Raw genomic sequence first — 20,392 nt, 5'->3', positions numbered from 1 at the left:
TCCTAAAACAGGATGGATCTCTGCCAGAACACTGGAGCCAACCCCTCCTAGAAATGTGGGAGCTCTGGACTGTGATTTTGTTTTTATTCAAATATCTCTTGGAGAAGGCAGACGGAAAATCAGGGAAGTGAATTAGAGAAAATATGCCAGCAGGGGAGATCCTGAACTGGAGGTTTTTCCAAGTTAGTAACTCCTTAAAACCTGCCCGCTCCCATAGTGTGCTTATTCAGAGAACCCGTTTCCAGAGCTATGTTCATTCATACTCATACGTTCCCGGCCTGTGTGTGTTGGATGCCCTCTAGTGGGCCCGGAACACTAGCTTCACAGTTATTCTGATTAACATCTGATTGACTCCTGAACTCTCAGGACAGAGCAGGCCATTATGCAGAAGATTATGGCCTGAAGCGAGGGGGCGTGGCAGCTGGTCTCAAACACGTCCTTTCTAATCAGAGGCGGATTTCATTCTGCTGCGTGTGTCATTGCTGTGAAGGATCCAGAACCCACTGCCTATTATTGCAGCTGCATTTGTAGGGATATGCCAATTGTTCTCAGCTCAGTTTAAAGGGCGTGGCCAGCGCATCTCCCAGTACTTTCTAAAATAATATTTCTCTCTCTAATAAACCCCTGGCTGCTTGGAAATGACAGTGGCTGCTGAGCTGAGGGCCATGGTTTGTTAGTGCGGGATTACTGGGGAGCACAGGTCTGCACGTGTTGGTTTATCATTCACCGGTGGCTTGCAGGCACTGGGCTAGGCACACACCAACGTGGCCTGTTTCAGACTCCGAGAAGAGCTTAGGTATGGGCAGAAGGGCAGAGAAATACAACGGTCACCAGAGAAGGCGTGAAAGCCTCAAATCTCCGGCTGCTACCCTGCCCTAGGGCCCCTTGACATGTACCACGGCCGGGCTCAGATGAGACCAGGGAGACTGGCTGATTTCCAGACATGGCGTAGGGTGCCACACCCCTGCCTGTGGAGAGGCTTAGTGGGTTTCTCTGACCCCCAGGCCTTTTCTTCAAAGGCGCTAGAAGCTCCCTGGACCCATTTCCTGGGAAGCGATATTCTGACTCTGGATGGAGCCTGGCTGAGCACGGCGGAGAGTAAAGGCAGCAAGTCAGAGGCAGCCTGGTCCAATGGACCGAAGCAGAGAGAACAGAGAGCGAGACCTCAGGAGTTCCTAAGCCAAGCTCTGACACTGACTTCCACTGTGCTCTTCAGCAAATCCCTTGTCCTCCCTGGGCCTTGGTTCCTCACAGATACCATTTTGGCATGTTAATATGTGCCAAATGCTTTGAAGATGAAGAGCACAGTAGAGATCCTAAGTATTGCTATTGTGGTGCCGCCCACCTCAAACGGTCCAAGGCAGCGGTTCCCAATCTTTTTGGCTCGAGGGCCACAGATACGATTTTTACAACCCCGAAGGGCCACCAGTCTCCATCAGCAGGTCCCCCCCTCACTGCAGCCAGACGGAAGGAATTCAGGGAGGAGGCAGCCTCCTTGCTGATCTCCCATCTCCCTGGCTAAAGCAGGGAAACCGCACATGTCCTGTAGCCCCGTGCACTCCACCTGGGGCCCTAGGCAGTGGCTCCCTTGCGCAGCCAGCAGGAGGAGAGCCACAGGCCACTTCGAAAGCCCCCATGGGCCACTTTTGGCCCCCGAGCCAGAGGTTGGGAACCACTGGTCCAAGGCATTATTGCAGAGTTCGATCTCCAATTGGTCATGACACGGCGCTGCCGCTTGAACCACAGGATGGAACTGTGCAGCCCCAGGACAGTCAGACATCACCAGATCCTCAACTGGTAGCTCCACTGACGTCAACGGAGCTATGCCAGTTTCATCATCTGGGCCCGAACTCCACCACAGCAATTCCAAGATGACACCAAGGCTCATCTCTGGAGTCCAGCTTTATGGGCGAGGTTTTCAAAAGGAGCTCAGGGGCAGATCTTCAGGGGCTCTGCTTCCACAGTGAGGGGCAAAACTCAGCTCCCATTTGGGCACCTAAATAAAGTCCAGCTTTTCAAAAGCGCTCAGGATCCAGCAGCTCCCACTGTGGCACTTACGGATGGACTTTACGAGCGTTCAGGACAGGGACACTGAGCTCTTTTGAAAATCAGATGCCAATTGTGGGCTCTGTCTCCATTACTTCCAGGGCAGCTGTGTGAGGAACACACCCAGTGTTTGGTACAGATGAGGGCATGCCTGAGAGTCAGCTGTCTGACACTCAATTCTGGGGAAGGAATCTACCTGCCCCTTGGATAGAGAGCACGCGTCCATCATTTAGCACCAGGGTTTGCAATTCCTAAAGGGGGCTGGCTAGATTCTCAGCAATCTAAGAGTTTCACTGACTGCAGTGCCCATCTATTTCCCGGTGGAGTCTAAGGTGTAGCCTTTGACCAGTTCAGTGCTGACTGGCGTGGACCTGCCTAAGTGAGAGACTGCCTCCCCCCACATGACTGAGGCACATCTGTGATCATTGGAGGCACCAGAGCTGCAGCTACCAGCCGGATGTTATAGGGGAGGAGATTTGTCCAGCAGCCGATGGCCTCACTCGTGGGAATGAAGGCACACGTTTGGCGCAGGGCCAAGGGGATTTTCTTCAGTCAGGGAAAACTTCCAGTGCATACTACAGGCTTGGCATCTTAGAAATCATAGCAATGGAGGACTGGAAGGGACCTCGAGAGGTCATCTAGTCCAGTCCCAAAAAATGAGGCAGGACTAAGTATTATCTAGAGTAGACCACCCTGCAAGGTGTTTGTCCAACCTACTGAAAAGCTCCACTGAAGGAGATTCCACAGCCTCCCTAGGTAATTTGTCCCAGTGCTTAACTGCCCTGACGGTTCAGAAGTTTTCCCTAATGACTAACCTAAGAAAAACTTCCTTGCAGATCCCCAACGATCAACACTAGCCCCCTGCGTGCTGCTTCCCTTAGTGTCAGTTTTAGGGTCACGTGTGGGGAGAGCTTCATTAAAAATCAGTGAATGGGCATTTTTATATATCTCCACACAAAGCGCTTACTCTGCTTGCGTCTTTTTCCTTCCTCCTCTTCTTCAAGAGCTCTGGCGTCTCCTCAGAGATGTTTCCCAGTGGGTGATGTTCTGACTCTAGAGAAAATCCAACTGGGCTCTGCTGAGACTGAAGAAGGCAGGTTATTTCTCACCACATCTCTCCCATCTCACACACATCACATACAGTAAAACATCGTATTGCTCTCTCTCTCACACACCCTTTCCCTTTGTCAGATCATTTAGACATTCAATAGTAATGTGACAATCAATGAAAGACTCGACATACAACGATGCATGGCCAATGTAACAGACCGCTGAGTGCACCGTTGTAAATCAGCCAGGACACACTGCTGACAACAAGAATATTATTTAAAAGCAGAGCATGGACAATCTGGGTAGCCAAGGAGGCCGGTTTTGGGTTAGGTCTAAAGCTGGTTAGGAATGTTTCGATGAAATGTTTTTTCGTCAGAAAATGCCGGTTCACTGAAACCAAAACGTTTCATGGAACGGTCTCATTTTTGACAAAAATTACATCGAGAAGGCTTCGTAGGTTCAGGAGGGACTTTCTGGGCACAGAAAGAGAGCAAAAGACCAGAACTGCCAACAGGTTAGGGCATTCAAACGGGATATGTGAGAGACAGTCAAATCCCTGCCCTGACTCAGGAAGATCAGGGACTTGAACCCATGTCACCTGTGGTCTTGGCAAGGGCCCAGCCACCAGACTACAGCCTAGTGCAGGCTTGACCTCCTTTCCATGAACATTTTTTAAAGATCTCTGTTTTTTTCCCCATTGGAATGAAAACAAATTCTGAAATTGTACACAAAACAGAAATGTTGTTTTCCAGCCTGGCCCAGCTATGATGCCCATTAGTTCTAGGTCTCTGGTTTCAATTGAAACAAGAGGGGTAAGAACTGAAATCCAATGGTTGTATAGTAGCCACGGTAAACTCAATTCCCAGCAACCAAATGACTGCAAGGGGCTGAACGTGAGCTCAAAACACCCAAGAGATTGCTCGGGACCCCCTGCAAGCTCAGCGGTTCACCAACCGCTCTGCGGGCTCCATCAGACGGGGCAGTCCACATGGCTGAGTTCCTGTTAATCTCAAAACCAGCCCTGTATCCACATGGCAGCTCGCACCCAGCTTCAACCAAGGCCAGGCGTGGAGTGGGCACAGAGATTGAACTGCCCTCTTGGCACGACAGTGCTCAGGGCTGATCCCTCTTGGCCAGGATGGGGATGTATTTAGAGCAGGGCCGTTCTGCTGGTGCTGAAGATGAAAGGAGAATGTCGGTCTCTGGGGCTGCACTTTGCTGCAAATCTAACTTCATTTGAAGAATCCAAACTCAGACCAGGAGTGGAATCTCTCTGTGGCTCTACTGTAGGCTACACAGTCTTCAGGGGGTGCAATGGATTAAGTAGGCCATTTGAGACTTTCAAGAGGACTGTCCTGGGCATTGTCCCATGTTTGCCACTTAAAAATGCCCATGGGTCAAGGAGCACAGTCACTGCGGGGGAGGAATTGACTTTGGGGAAGCAGTCTGGGGTTTATGACAAGGCCCATGCAGCTGATCCCAGCCTTAAAGCTCAAGGCTGGAGTCTCCTTAGTAGGGTGGGTGGGAACTCCCCTTCCTGAGAGAGAAAGGGAGTGGTCAGGGTCAGGGATACTCTGAGATCGCTGGGAAATGTAGTTTCTCTTGGCTGCCATGTTGTAGTCCTGGCTTGGGGCACGGCACTCTGGGAAATAAGGACATTATATAAACACTGCCTTCTTGTCACCTATCAGACCCTGAGAAGGAAGCAGGCTGTGTGGTTGGTGTCTCTGGAAAGAGACGGGCAACTCACCCCATTTCCTTTGGTTGCTTGGACAACCCATTTGCTTTACAATCTGATTTTGAGGCAGGCACCCCCAATGAGCGTCAGAAGCAATATTCTGAGTGTCCGTTCTTCCTAATATCCAACCTAGACCCGCTGCAACTTGCGGTTTCAAATAGCAACACAGCTAATCTCCTGCTCCCAGCTAGAAGCTTTCCAGTTGCGCACAGGTAGGGTACATGGATAGCGAGTTGCCGCGGGCCTGTCATTCGGAGACAACTAGAAAATCGGTAGATGGCAACACCAAAGGGCCGTATTTACCAGCGTTCTTCTTCCAGTGAAGTCAATTGGATTTGTACCATTGACTTCAGAGGGAAAACAGTTAGGCCAACGCCGGGGGCTTTTGAAAACAGTAGTCAAATGGGGACACAGATGGGAACTGCTGACTTTATCTTTGGAAAGTGTTCAGTTGCCACGGTGATGGGCATTTTGCAAGAACATGAATAAATCCTAGAGAAGACAGCCTAGTAACCCATGAGCTACCATTAACCCCAAAAGCAAGGAACGAATCCTTCTAGATATTGTTACCTGAGCAGGTTGTTCTACAGCGGCTGGAGCTGTAAGCTGACGCCCCACGTCTATACTCAGGTCTTCTGCAGTCACTTCTATACTGGTAAGAGGGTCGCTAGAAAAATCATACTTCAGCGAAGCCTGTAAATCCCAAGAAAAGTGGTAAATCCCAAGACAAGTTGAGTGATCTGAGCATGGACTCCCAGTGGGTCCAACGAGACCTTGATTCTTTCCAGGGACATTTAACTGAGTTCCATGAGACCAGCTGTTTGAAGGTCTTGCAGATGAAGCTGAACACATGCCACTCTTGAGGATAGCAGAGATTAGCTCCAGCATCACTGGCCAAATTTTCCCCTCGTACCACAGCAGTGCGCCAGCTGATTGCCACTCTCCCTCCCCAGAGGTGGCTGCATTTAACTGGGGCCACCTGGGTGCAGTAGGGAGGGGGCCACCGGGTCACAAAGGGTACATCGACCCAGCCCACGGCAGTCAAGTCCCAGAGCCCAGATCTACAGACTCAGGCTCCAGCACTAAAAACAGCTGTGTAGATGTTACAGCTCCGGCTCTGCAGCCCATCCCCTTCCCTAGGCTTCAGAGCCCACAGCCCAGCCCAAACCTGAACACCTCCGCAATTATTCTGAGAGCCGTTGTGCAAACCTTGCGAGCTGGAGTCTGCAGACCCGGACCCCCAGCTTTCCTGCCACTTCCTGCATAGAGATACCCCAGATCTGCACAACAACCTCAAACACTGTATAGGTTCTGGGGGGTTCCACAACCAGGGTCTGCATTCGCTTGTCAAGAGAAGGGCCATCTGGATCTGGTTCAGATTTCAAACACCCCGTCTTTCCGGGATGTTTGGATCTGGTGTTTGGGTTCCAGGCCATTTACAGCAAATGGCTGCAAAGCGCTTTGAGATCCTCCCGGGTGAGAAGCCCTACGAGTCGATTACAGTGTTGTTGTCTCAGCCAGCATTCAGGGCCTTGCTGTGTTGTTTCTGTTAGGGGGAGGAATTGATTATATGAGCCAGATGTATTCAGTGGCGTGATCCTGTTTGTTTATAAAGAATGTAGAAAAAGGCCCTGTTTCTCTGACCACAGTACGAACAGAAAACAGCAGGCAGTGTCCTTGCTCACAGTTTCCAGTCCTGCCTTTCTAGCCAGTCCTGTGCCCCAAGGATCTCTGTCTCTGGTCCCTTGCCCATGACTATTTCTCTTGCCTCACACAGCTTGCCAAGTGAACCCCTAGTCCCTGGATTTGCAACCAGTCCCAGGGAACCCCGTCAGCCCACATGGCTTAGCCCTGCTCAGGTTTGGCCCTGTGTTTGATTGCCTTGGGCGGTAGCTTCTATTGTCTCCAATTATGTCACTACCTAAAAGAGTTACCATTGCTACCAGCAGCCTCACTCCTTCTTGCAGCGATAACACAGTAAAAGAGGGGAAGGGAAAGAAGATCTTGTGACTAAAACCACAGGACTTGGCGTCAGTGAGAACAGGCTTTCTTCTTGGCTCTGCCCATGACTTTCTCTGGAGCCCCGAACAAGCCATTTCTCTGTGCCTCTGTTTCCTCCTGGCTCCGCTCCCCTCCCCTTCTTCTCAAGTGTCTCTCCGATCCCTGAGGAAGCTCGCACGGATGAATACTCACGGCATAGTCCGTAGCTTGCGTCGATCCCTCCTTTTTCTTGGCTGCCTTGCCTTTCCTAGAGCTGGCCCGCTGCTGGATCAGCGCCTCGAACCCATCCCTCAGGAGAAGCTCGGTCAGTTCCTTCAGCAGCGCTAGCTGCGGCAGCAGAGAATGCACGCCGTCAAACCACGGCCACCTCCCGCCCTCCGCTGCTCGCCCAGGGAACTGAGACAGCCAGAACCCTCACGACGTGTGAGCATGGTAGCCATGCACTCAGGGGCATTGCCTGGCACACGGACAGACGCCTGCCGGTCTCTAGGAAAGGCCAGTAACCCCGTGTAACTGCTCTTCTGCCTTCCGGCGAAAGGTAACGCAATTACCAGCCCTGGAGACTTCACCACAAGGGTGTGTAGCACTATTCTGTGCTGTCATCCTGGACGCTGATTAGCTGAGCGCCACCTCTGCTAGGTCCAGTGGCTGGGACTTGGGAAAGCCAAGATCAATTCCCTTCTCTGCTACAGACGCCGTCTATGACCGAGGCCCGGCTGCTCAAATGTATCCCATTGAGTTCAAAGGGAGTGAGGAGACTCAGTGCACTGAGGATCTGGGCCTGTCTCTCTGTGCCTCAGTTCCCCCTCTGTGCAATGGGGATAACAGCACTGGATAAAGGCATTCCAGACCGTGAGGTGCTCAGACACTTGGAAATACGGATCTGTCGCTAGGTGACACTGGCGGTTTAAGAGGGACTGGCAAGCAGGGCCAGGGCCCCTGTGCCCCGTCTGCTACTCCAGTTGACAGGGTGGGCTGCGCCTGGGGCTATAAGAGATGAGGGAGAGGCCCAGTGGGGGGAAGACTGGAGGAATCAGGAGAGGGCAGAGAGAACAGCCATGGGGCAGCATCAAGGGATAGAGAGACAGGCCAGAAGCGGGAAGAGCCCCTGGGAGAGGAGGAGGCAGAGGGACCCTGCTGGGAGTGAGCTGGTGAGGTAGAGCTGCCGCAGGCAGCTGACTGGAGGAGAAGCAGGTCTCCGGGAAAGCTGCCCAGAGCAGAAAGCACTGCAGGCGCTCCCTGGAACGAGGGAGGAATGACCAGAATGCCAGTGGTGGGGCAGGCCGGCTGATCTTCCTGAGCCAAACCACCAAGGCTGGAGGGGGCTGAAGGCTGAGAGCAAAGAAAGATGTCTGCTGGCTCTCGGAGCTGGAGACCTGAAGCCAGAGGGCCAGAGATGGCGGTACAGGAGAGCCAGGGCTTTCACTGGAATAGCGTTGGGAGACTTGGAGTTGGGGCCTGTTTTCCTCCAGTTTACCTGCGTGGTATTTTTGTAACACATTAACCCCACAAGGGCCATTTGCGCTCAGCAAGCCAGTTTGAAATATTTCGGGGGGGAGGGGTCTGAAGGAGGGAAACTGAGGCAGGCACGGTCGGGTATCACCCTATGACAGGGCCCTCTTGGTACCTTTGATAGAAACAGAGGGCTAGCCTGTTGGACTGTACAAATGAACAGAGGACAGATCAGCTGTCTCTAAACAGCAGACACTCAGTCTACAACCTTTAAAGAAAGCACCATTCTAAGTTAATTTGCGAAGCTGTATAATCGTAAGGTCGGGAGCAGCTTCATCAGCTCCTTCATGAGGAGCATGAAGGCCAATCATTTTAAAACCGGCTGTGTAACGGAAGGCACACAAGGCTGAAAATTTTGGCCTAAAGGTGTTTTTTAGTGGCATAAACAAAAGACTAGGGATGGGCTTTCTTTCCAAAGCACCTAGCTGGTTTAGGAGCACGTGCCCCATTGGAAGTCAGTGGGACTTGTGTTCCTAAATCTCTTAAGCATTTTGAAAAGCCTCGCACTATGTCTGCAATGGCAGGAACCAGCATGGGCAACCTGAGCCTTTTTACAGACAGGAGTAATTCAGCTCTGGGCTCAGAGCTTCGCAGACATTGTATTCATGGAGGCTGGAGCTTGGAGAAATGGAAAGGACATCTCCGAATCAGGGAGAAGTGGCTGGACTCCTTTCTGCACTGGAAACAACCTGGGCTGGGATTCTAGAAGGAGCAAGGTGCCTATATCTCATTGAATTCTGGTAGAAGCTGGGCACCTAACTCCCTTAGGCTTAGAATATCCCAGCCTTGAGTGTGATGGCCTGGAGTTAGGAGAGTGGGGGAACAGCTGCACAGATGATCACGTGGCACTGACCTTGGCCTTTGTGAAGAGGTCACAGGTATAAGTGCTGATAGGGAAACATACTGTGTCCGATTCCAGGTTATACACAAGATCCCATGCAGACCACCCAGAGTCTGTTAGCCTGCTCTGCCGTGGATAGTTGGATTCAGTGGATCAGTGACACTACATCACACAATGTTAGTTCATTATTATTTGTATTGCAAGCTGCAGACCAATCAAGATGGAACTCCTATTGTGCTAGGCACTGTACATGTGCACAGTGATGGACAAACTGTGTCCTGAAGAGCTTACACTCTAAACAAGCAAAACAGACAAAAGAAATATTATCCCCAGTTTGCAGATGGGAAACTGAGACACAGGAGATGAAATGACTCGCCCAAACAATCTCTAGCAGAACCAGAGATTGAATCTAGATCTCCTGAGCTGCAGGCGAGTGCCTTAGCCACAAGGCCATCCTTCCCCAATAATATATGCACTGTAAAGCTGCCATAGACTAATCTGAATATTATTGGTAGCGAGCCCCAGTAATTGAAATAAGCCCGCCTACACAATAGCTTCGGTTTTGGAAATGGGGGAGCCGACCCTGTCTCCAAAACACCATAGAAGTTGGAGGGACAGGATGAAGGCTTGTTCGGACTTGTCTAAGTTTAATGGTAACAATCTCGTCTCAGGAAGCAATTCCATCTAACAGCTTTGGCCCAGACACTCAGAAGGAAGGTAAAATATTCACATACCTTGATCCCATACGCTTCCAAAAGTCTCTCCAGATCCTGCATTAGGAATGAAGGGCGTTAGCCAATACAGATATGTTGGGCATAGAGTACATCCCATTAACAGGCAGGGTAGAACCGCGGGAAGGAAGGCTGTACGGAACTGGAATGTTCAGAACTCTGAACAAAACGTTCCGGTTGTTCTTTCAAAAGTTTATAACTGAACATTGACCTACTACAGCTTTGAAACTTTCCTATGCAGAAGAAAAAGGCTGTTTTTAACCCTCAATTGAAATGACACAAGCACAGGAACAGTTTCCTTATCTTGTCAAATCTCTTTTTAAACTTTCCCTTTTCTTTTCGTAGTTTACCTTTAATACAGTACTGTGCTACTATATTTGCTGCTGCTGCTTCTTTTTTTTTTTTTTTTGTCTCTGCTGCTGCCTGATTGCACACTTCCAGTTCCAAATGAGGTGTGTGGTTGACCGATCAGTTCCTAACTCTGGTATTTGTATTGCTCAGGTTCTACTGTATATATAAAATGTGTTGGGAAGTTATGTTAACTGAGTTACAAGATAACAAGCATCCCACAACACTTTGCAAAGCTGAAGACAGGGCATTAGAAAATAGAAAACTTGTCAAAGGCAAAATACATTAATGTTCTGCCCTGGTACAAGCTGGAGGGGAGGGTTACCTTCACGGACCAGTACCTGGAATGCTAATGTCCAGATATGGAAGGTACAGAACAACTAGTTAATAAACTGGTATGAACCGGTGGGTTGAATTTTAGTGCTGTGCAAAGAGTTTTGTAACTTGTCAAATCATCCTATAAATGCTCCTAGCTGAAATGTGTCACTTGGGAAGCAGCCTCTGTGCAAGGTGAATTCAATGACACTGCATGAAATACTGCCCAGAAGCGGGTATCGTATTGAACATTTCCCCCTGTACCACAGTATTAGTGACTTTTAGCAACCTGACGGATATTGGCTATTTAATCTCTTGAGGACATTTCACAACAAACCCAAGTGTGGTCAAGCAATCGACGATACAATTTCCCACCAAGGGGAATAACATTAATTCAAGTATAACTTCCATAGATGAGATGTGATAAGCCCCTAGATACTGATGGTTGGATTCCACCCTCATTGACGTCAGTGGAAGCTTTGCCTTTGACTTGGATGGGCATAGGATCGGATCTTGCGTCATGGGAATAGGATATAAGCAGAGATTTTACATGCATGGCCCAATCTGCTCTTTCAGCAACGACCATCTATTGGGCTCCCATTAATAGGCCACAATAATCAGATACATAATGTGGATAACAGGAAACGACATTTCCCGAACTAGGGAACCATATGCTCCTCTCCCATCACCTAAGTGAAAATGCGCTGCAAGAGGGGATCGTGATCTTGGGGCAGCTGGGTCAGGAGACCACTTTTAGATACTATGGTAACAGGCAGCATAGGAAAGAAACCAACTGGTAGAGTCAACCCATCATTAAGTGAAAACCTTGATGGAGGTTAATAACAATTAATCATATTTATTATGCTGGTGCCTAAAGGCCAACCAAGAATGTACAGCGCCCAGCATGATGGGACCCCAAACTTGTGTCTTGCATTGTGCATTGATGGATCCCTGTGGGAAGCAAATGCCAGAGCCCTACACTAGACCCAGGATGGTAACCCTGGGAGGTGAAAACCTAAACATCCCATTGTTTCCAGTTTCTGCAGTGGGATCTATGGGAGGAAGGTGGTCTCTGAGATACAGTAACTAGGTTCTTTCAGAGTATTGAGGGCTTCACAGACCATGCCCGAGCCTTCAATTTGCACCTGGATGTTCAATGGTCCAGAACTGCAACTGGAGCACAGACGTGACGTACTCCTGTCTGTCGACCCTAACTAGAGGGCAGATACTCTGCACAAATGTAAGCTTCCAGGTGACTCTCAAGGGTAGCCCTAAGCGATGCAAAAATTGCTTCGCTGAGAGTTGACCAACGCACACCCAATGCGGGTGAGGTCGACATCACAATGGACAGGCTGGACTCTGTCAGCTGAAGAGGCCATAAAGCATTTCCAGCCTTTGCTGCCACCTGGGAGTCCCACAGATGCTAACATGCTGTGTTCCAGACTGGCCAGCGGTGCCGTAGTGCAGGGAACCACATTCCTAGCTGCCCGTTAGTTCATGCTATATTTCAAAAGGGATCTCTACAGAGCTGCAGCTGTGCCCCACACAGCGCCCATCCTGGTTAGTGTCACTGACCTGGATCCTACAGGAAACCCAGTGGATTTAATCTTCCTGCAGCAATGGGGGAAGGTTCATGACTCGCTCAGCAGCGTCTTGTTTCTACAGTGGGTTTCTTAGGGTTTTGTCTCTGAATCCTAGCATCTGGGGATCTCAGAGACCCAGGGACAGAGAGACCCAGTGAGAGAAACAAGGCCGGGGAGAGACAGTGTATCAACATAATAATTTTCTTCATCTTTTCGTTTACCTTGATCTCCACTCCTTTGCCGGGTGGACCTGGATCTCCCTTTAAAACCAAACAAACAAGAACAGCTGGTTAACAAGAGCATTAGCCCAAAGAAATACACTAACAGCAGCACTGAGTAGTGGCTAGAGCAGAGGATAGGCAGTCCGGTTTCCTGGGTTCTACACCTGACTCTGCCACTGACTTGCTGTCTGACCATGGGCAAGTCACTTGAAATATGCCTATGCTTAGAGCTGATGGTCTAATTCCCAGCTCAGAGAGACATACCACAGCTACACTCTATTTTTAGCAGGCAAGCTCAATCAGAGCTGCCACGGCTATGTCTTCTTGAGCTGGAAATCACATCCCCAGCTTGATGTGTAGACATACCCTTAGTTTCAGTGTCCATATCTGTAAAATTGGGCCAATGACTGAACTACCTCACCAGGGGCATGAGAGACTTAAATTAATGTTTTTCAAGACATGAATACCCTTCAACTTGCAGGAAACTTGGGATCAGGTCAGAGCTTTGCGATGTCGGCTGATATGCAGGTGAACTGTTCACTACAACATACACGTACTGTGGTGAAACCTTTGGAGGAACGGCCAGTCACACACTGTGCTTTGCGTAACTCAGTCTGTGATACAGTGAGTGAGCGACATCGTGCATGAGCGTTTACCCAAACCGCGCGCCCCACTGTACGAAGTGAGCGTAGGTTCGTAAGATGTCACCATCATGGGTAACTACAAACGCTGATGGGGAAAGGTACGAAGGGGAGACAGAACGAATTAGTCCAAGCAGAAAGGCCTGATACTGTATAACTCAAAGGTTGTGGTAAGATCATGCCCGGTAAACAAGAAAATGTGGGACCGGAAATGAATGAACCAAAACTGGTGTGTCAGAAACTAGGCTCAGCTGGGGCACAAAATAAAATTGGGTCGGTTAGTCCACCAATCCCTCCCTTTTGGGGTCCTTAAAGGAAGAGACTTTGGGGAAAAAATGGCTCCTGGTGAGAGCTTCACCATCACAGCTGCCACCCCACCATCTCCTGGGACCCAGGCCTTCATCATCCTGATCCTCCAGATGTCCTGACCAGACCGGACCAAAGATGGGGACCCAAATGGCATCTCCATCTCTGCTGGCTACAGCTGAATCTCAAACACCATCTGAGCTGAAACAGGAGTGGAATTTAGCAACAGCAACAGCTCCTGCCCATAGAATCATAGAATCATAGAGTTGGAAGGGACCTCAACTGACTTCTTCTCCTTTCCCCAAGAGGCCAGTTATTACCATCTTTGATACCATATAAGAGGCTGTCAAATGGGGTGGGAGGGCCGGGGTTTCCTTCTAAAAACTCTCTCCAACTAAAGGCAAAGGGAACAAGGGATGTTGTTAAAATGAAAGCTGTAATCAGTACTTTACATTTCAAACACTCCAACTGTTTTTTCCCTCCTTTCCTTCATCTTTAATAAAGGTGAAAAGGATTTGTAATGGTTGCCATGGTCCTATGCAGGCCGAGGTCTCTGTATACCAAACTTTGAAACTTATTGCTGGTTAATGTTGGACAGAGACTGAACTATGTAAATACTTTTGGTCCGTTTACTCCATCTAAATTAATACAACAGCACAAAAGGGAAATGTCCACCGGTACACAATCAAATCAAACAAACAATGATTACTTCCCCAGCTTTCTGAGCAGGAGGGCTGTTACTGTGATACATAACAAAAAAAATCTGGAACACCACCCGGTTGACTCGCTGTAGCTAGTGGCTTAGAAACGCACGTGAGTCACGACACCTAGGTTCTCTTTTTAACTCCAGCACTGATTCATTGTCTGACCACACCAAGGTCATTTAGATCAACATTTTCAAACTTGGCCTCATTTTTCCAGGAGCCCAGCGCCCACAGGGCCCCCACGGAAGACTATTTTCAGATCAGAACCACACTTTTATCGCTCCGTGCCTCTTTTTCTCCCACGTCTGAAACGGGTGCTATATTAGTGCCGAGTATGATTCTTAACCTACACTTGTCCCATTTATATCGGTGGCAGTTTAGCACGGGGAACAAGTGCAGAATATGTAACAAATTCAGAGCGGAGGATTTTACCAATGGCAGGCAGATGAGGCTGTCTACGCGACGTGAGATTCCCCTGCTCATGCACACATATTTGCACTAGCCCCATGGAGTTAGCATGAGTATAAATAGCAGGGTAGCTGTGATAGCCTGGGTAACAACAGTGGAGGCACGGCTGAGCCGTGCTGAGTACACACCCAGCAGTTCTAGGCACAGGAATCACACCCCAGTTCATAGTGTAGACGGAGCCCTTATAGCATCAATGCTCCTCCGCAGAGAATGAAAGTGCGTCATGTCCCCTGCACAGACGCCAAAGAACCAAGCAGGGCAGGACATAATCTGTTAGAAGCCAACACCTTTGCCAATGCAATGTTAGCGTTGCCCTGTTAGATTCACAGGAGTCAGACGCCGGGAAAGTAAGAGTTCCAACAGCAGCATTACAGGAGCTCGGGATTTTCCTGAACACCCATTGGCTAAGCCTCACAAGACCACTGGGAAGTGGTGAGCTCGTTCTTTGCGTTTCACACATGGGGTGTAAACTGAGTCATGCACAGGGTCCGAGCCAGGATTAGAACCCAGGTCTCCTGACTCCAAGTCCCATCCTGGGACCATGCGGCTCTTCTTGAATATATGAAGCTGCACATTTAATTAGCCAAAGCAATCCTAGGAGGTATAACGTGTGTGCGGTGCCGACGAGTGAACTTTGCAACTGGAGCCTTGAACTTTGCAGCCATCTTAACATGGAATTAGCGGCACAGCACCTGGACACCAGGCTCCGAGCCCAAGCTCAGCTTTCAGTCAATCTCCCTCCGAAGGGGAATGGGGCTCGAATGAGAGGGGTTGAATTCCATGTCTGATGGGCTTCATTACACTGAAATCTGGTTTCTGCCTCTACAGATTCCGGTGGAATGAAGGGCATCAGCAAACCATGGACTGGGGGGAGGCTTCCACCACTCAACGCTTTTCCACGGGAGAGAAAATAATCCAAGAGGCTCCAGAGAGCACTCAGCTGGTTACACCATGCCAAGAAAGTATCGGCTTGAGAGCCATGAGAGCTGGGTAATCATGTAATTTGGGCAAGTCCCTTCTTCACCTGTCTGAGCTCCCATATTCCCACCCCAGAGGTCAGCATATTTACCTACCAAAGGTTTGCAAAGAGCAATATCAGGGCAGAGAATTAAGGCCAGGCATTAGCAGAGGTGGGGAAAGAATTTAGGAGAACTTGGACCCTGGCCTCTTGCCTAACCCGCTAGGTCATTATGGGTTTTTCCTGGGGTACACCTCCTCCATTCCTCTTGCTCCTTAAAGAGTCTCCAGTGTGGTTCCAATGACAGAAAATGGCTGTTAAACTCACGTGTCTGCAAATTCCAGAGCCACTGCCCCCACCACACACCCATGTCCGCAGTTGGACTCTGACTCCAATCGTCTTGATTCTACCATTTCCAAGCACTGCGTCGAGCACAGCACCTAGAGATTTTTCCCCTTGAGTGTCTCAACACTGCAATATGTAGCATCAATAAAGTATGGGACAGTGCGGTGTGCTATAAAGACTTTTTAACTGCAGGGTTTTTTTTAAAAGACCTGCATGACTCATTCCTCCTCCAGCAGCCTGGCAGTAAGATGAACATCCCAAACTCATGGCAAAGCACACCTCCCAGCGCAGCGCCGTTGGGTACGTTCTGCCCATGGATGGACGTGAATGGATTTTTGTGCCAGTCAGTGGCACAATTCTATGGACAAACAATTTGTTTTTCCATTTTGAGCAAATAATTGTCCTGCAGAGAGGGGCCTGATTCCCTTCTTGATGATGATGATGGTTTGTATTACAGTAGTGTCAAGAGATCAAAGCCCTCCACTTCCCCATTGTGCTAGCATAGTACAAACAAATACAAAAGACAGAATCCACAATCCAAAGAATCCACAAGAATCCAAAGAATCCACAATCTAGAATGATGCCATTAGAAGCAGTTACCTTTTCTCCTTTCATCCCCTTTTCCGATGTGTTATCCAGCTTGGCGAGGGAGAGAAAAAGGCATTAAATCAGTACTGAATATGTTTTAGGAACTCATACACCAGAATGTAACAGCCATTGCTAATAAGTAGAACCTGAAACTGACTAGAACAGTTAAGGTGTTTCAACGCAGATAAATACAGTACAGAATGTGGTATTTTCTATCTATTTATCAGTATTTTAAAAGCCTGGTTTATAAAGAGATCATTTAATTAATGTTGATTGTATGAAGAAAACAAGGCTAGAAAAACAGCGAGAGTTCTGTGTCTTAGTCTAAGACTTAGCCTTTAAGATACCACAGAACTTTTGTTGTTTTGCTAAAAACAGACTAACACGGTTACCCCTCTGGAACTGATCAAAAAGCTAGGAAAATAACATACCAGAGTCCCACCTGTAGGCCCCGGTCGACCATCCGGCCCCTTAAAATACAAAATAAAGATAGATTTGACCTCCTGGTTCCCTTGTTCCAAAATGACATTATCTCCACACCTAATTTTTTCCGGTAAGGAGTAATTTCTGAATGCTGCCTTTGCCCTTGTTCCCAAGGACCAAAGCACAGGTCCCCCCTCCTATTGCTGGTCCCAGCCTGGAGCTGTGAAGAGTTCCTGCAGAACTCTTCTGGTGCTGACAGAATCTAGACACCGTGGGCTGGCCCTTCCCAGCGCACCACAGCTGTCCAGCAGAGATGAGGGTAAGAGATGTTCGGGTGTGTAAACCAAGAGGCTTTGCCCTGCGTGGAGCCAGCTGGAGGGCGAGGAAATGGCTCTCTAGAGTTCTATTAAATTTCCAGTGGAGTGGCCCAGTGTTTCTTTTTGGGGGGTGTCAGGCTGGAGGATGGTTATTCTTTCTGACTTGTTTTGTAGCAGCCGATGAATGTGTATGTTAAACGCTGAAAGCACCCAGCTGCCCTGAGCAGCAGATTCCATAATCCGGTGGCAAAGTAAGGATCCACCCTACAAGTTCAGGCCCTGTTCCTGCGAAGGCCTAGGCAGTGGGTAACTTCATGCACACAAGTACCTCCTTTGGTATCCATCGGACTCCCCATTGTACAAAGTTATGCAGGTGCAGAAATCTTGGCAGGATCAAGGCCTGGGTGTGGCCATGAGTTTAACAGCTCAGCTCAGAAGCTCTCTCTGTTCTTAAATCCAACTTTTTGGGACAAAGCACGTGAGAGATTTGACCCGGTTGTCCCTCCCCCTGCAAGCCCAACATGAACGCTCACTCACAAACTCCCACACTTACCCTGGGACCTGGAGGGCCTCTCTCTCCTTTCAGGCCTCTATCCCCTGGATCTCCCTGCAACCCAGCAGGAATGGTTTAGCGCTGTCGCTTTGGCACTGCAACATGACTGTTAAAGCAATGCAGGTGTCTGGGGAGAGCTTTGGTTAATGCTTTGTTGTTAGTCACAGGAATGGAACACGCTCTCAGGACTATTGCTTAAGACTTGTTCTCCCAGGCTCTCTCCAGTAACACCTTTTCCTAGCCGGCCAGGAAACAACCACTATCACAAATGCACAGCAGATGTTAGCTTAAAACTGATGCTGTGGCAAATCCACTCCCGTGATGTCCAAGTTGCCTCTCCCTGTTCCCTGCCACAGGGAGGGTGAAGATGCCAGAAAATGGTCCTGCTTTAAGCAGGGGGTTGGACTAGATGACCTCCTGAGGTCCCTTCCAACCCTCATCTTCTATGATTCTATGAAAATGAGGATGAGCCACCATTTTGCTAAACCCTGTGATTTTTAAATCAAATTTTTCCTCCGCTCAGCTGGGAGACTTTCCTTGGTGAAATGGCTGCTCGGGTTAACACATGACCCAACCTCTCCGCCCGCACAGCTCAGATGGGATGCTGCATGTGGTGATGTGATTCGTGCATGAAAGGGGCTCGATGCTTTGCGGTTTGTTTCTCCAGGCGGAGAAATGGCACAGAAGAATGGAGTGCAGCAAAGAACACACGGCGTAGGCACATCTCTCAGACACTGCTTTGGTATCTTCCAAAGAGGGCTGCTCCCTGAACTCTGTGCTCCCCTACTCTTTTGGTAACGGATTCAATTTCCCTTTTTTTTTTCACCCAAACACATCATAAGGGTGGAATCCTCCCTGCTGATCTCTATTCCAGGCCTTCCATGCATCCTGCATCCTTCATGCTGTGATCAATGGTGAGAGTGCATTGCACTAATCCTTGAAAGGTGCTCCTCCAAACATCCCTGCGTAGAGCTCTCTACCCTAGACAAACATGCCAAGCAGTGAATTGCTTGCCAGAGTTAGCATAAACGAACAACTATTCCCCCCCCCCCCCCACACACACACATTAATGACAAGCCAATCACCCTGGTCCCAATTCAGCAAAGTGGTGGAAACTCCATCCTTGGAGGTTTTTAAGGCCTGGCTTAACAAAGCCCTGGCTGGTTTAGTCAGGGCTGGTCCTGCTTTGAGCAGAGGGTTGGACTAGATGACTTCCTGAGGTCCCTTCCAATCCTCATCTTCTATGGTTCTATGAACGTGGTCGAGCGTGTGCTTAACTTTAAGCATGTGAATGATCCTATCCCCATTCAGCAAAGCACTTAGGGCAATGGGAGTTAGGCACCTAAATACCCTTTAAAATCTGGCCCTTAACCACATGCTTAATTCGAAGTATCTGCATGAGTCCCCATTGACTTCAGTGAATGCTTTTCTGAATCGGGGCTTGAGTGTTTATTCCTGTCCATTCTGCAGGACCCACACAGCTCTGGCAAGGGAGTTAGAGTCCGTTCTGCCTCTTCCATCCTCAACAACATTACGTTCTGTTTGCAGCACCTTTGTTACTGGTGAAGTGAATGGGAGAAGTCGGTTTGCTTTTCAGAGCTCAGCCTTTCAGATCCCACCTTGAGTTTTGCAGATTTTGACTTGCAAAAAGGAGTGGAGAATGAGTGGAGAAAACTTGACCTGGAAGCCAGGAAGTCACAGGGCTAGTCTAGACTGCAGTCACAGTACCTGTGATTGCTAAGGTCCCCAAGCAGTGAAGGGAAAGTCCTGCAAATAATTAGCCAGGCTTCCAGGAGAGCTTCTACAGCTCATGTGTTGCTGCAGCTTCACTGCTCCGGTACCTGAACTAGCTACCTTAAAGCTACCTTGGGCATGTCTACTCGAGCTGGGTGTGATGGCAGGGTAGCTGTGCCCTTTGTTACTTAGCAGTGGAGGACTATGGGGTCCTCACATCTGGAAACGTTTGAGGGCAATTCTATCATCTCTATTTCAGAGTTTCTTTACTTTGTTCAAATGTAATCCTTTGCAACTGTTCACAGCTGATTTAAAACTTGCATTTGAACTTTAACTTTTTGTGTTGTTGGAGGGTAAAACACCCCCATGCAAAATCAGTACACAACTCGTCTTAGGGGACAGCCATCTCAGTGCACCATTGCTTCTCCAGCAAGGGAGAGACTTTACCTTATCACCTTTGTTGGTGATGCTGTTATCCAGAGACGACACCTACAACAGATGGAGGAAAGACAGATCACAAAGTCTTGTTGGTCCCAATTAGGAACCGATTTCTGATGAGCAGCAGCATCTTTGCGTGCCTCCCTTCCACAAGGCTCAGTTAACCCACTTTCTTTCCTCCTCTAAAAATCAGCCCCTTAATCTGAGCTGCAACATTCAGCTCCGAACCTCCTGGGGGAGTTAGGGAGCTTCTTCATCCAGCAAGCTGCAGAAAAGTGGGCCAGCTGCAAAGTCTGATTCTGGAGCTGCACTTCCATGAAGCTTGAAGTGTTTGGGTCTGACTCGTTACAGAGATTTGGAGCCAATATCCAAGTTTCCCCAGAGCTCAGGGATGCTGAGACTGAGGGATCTCTGCTGCTGAGTCAACTTTTGCCTTTGTTTAGATTGTTTAGTAGTCTGCACTGAATAAACAGTCACATGAGAGCACGGTTTGGAATGAGCCCTTCCTAAGAGACACCTTTGCCCTTTGAA

General features: G+C 49.0%; 1 protein-coding gene across 1 annotated transcript in view; it reads right to left on the bottom strand.

Moving 5' to 3' along the window:
• LOC137144555 (collagen alpha-1(VII) chain-like) overlaps positions 1–20,392 on the bottom strand; it is a 188,413-nt gene that overhangs the window by 88,177 nt on the left and 79,844 nt on the right. Inside the window, exons 54-62 of the mRNA XM_067534946.1 lie at positions 19,871–19,912; positions 17,690–17,743; positions 16,828–16,866; positions 16,409–16,447; positions 12,387–12,425; positions 9,923–9,958; positions 7,028–7,162; positions 5,405–5,527; positions 3,014–3,130 (exon numbers count right to left, since the gene is read on the bottom strand). Coding sequence (XP_067391047.1) covers positions 3,014–3,130; positions 5,405–5,527; positions 7,028–7,162; positions 9,923–9,958; positions 12,387–12,425; positions 16,409–16,447; positions 16,828–16,866; positions 17,690–17,743; positions 19,871–19,912 — 624 coding nt within the window. The remainder of the gene's footprint in view (positions 1–3,013; positions 3,131–5,404; positions 5,528–7,027; positions 7,163–9,922; positions 9,959–12,386; positions 12,426–16,408; positions 16,448–16,827; positions 16,867–17,689; positions 17,744–19,870; positions 19,913–20,392) is intronic.

The sequence above is a fragment of the Emydura macquarii genome, unplaced genomic scaffold (assembly GCF_026122565.2).
Source record: "Emydura macquarii macquarii isolate MOO-44397 ecotype Brisbane River unplaced genomic scaffold, CSIRO-AGI_Emac_v2 contig_3470, whole genome shotgun sequence".
In the NCBI taxonomy this organism is placed as follows: Eukaryota; Metazoa; Chordata; order Testudines; family Chelidae; genus Emydura; species Emydura macquarii.
The sequence above is the reverse complement of the archived record's forward strand: the minus strand, read 5'-3'. Positions and strand labels throughout refer to the sequence as shown.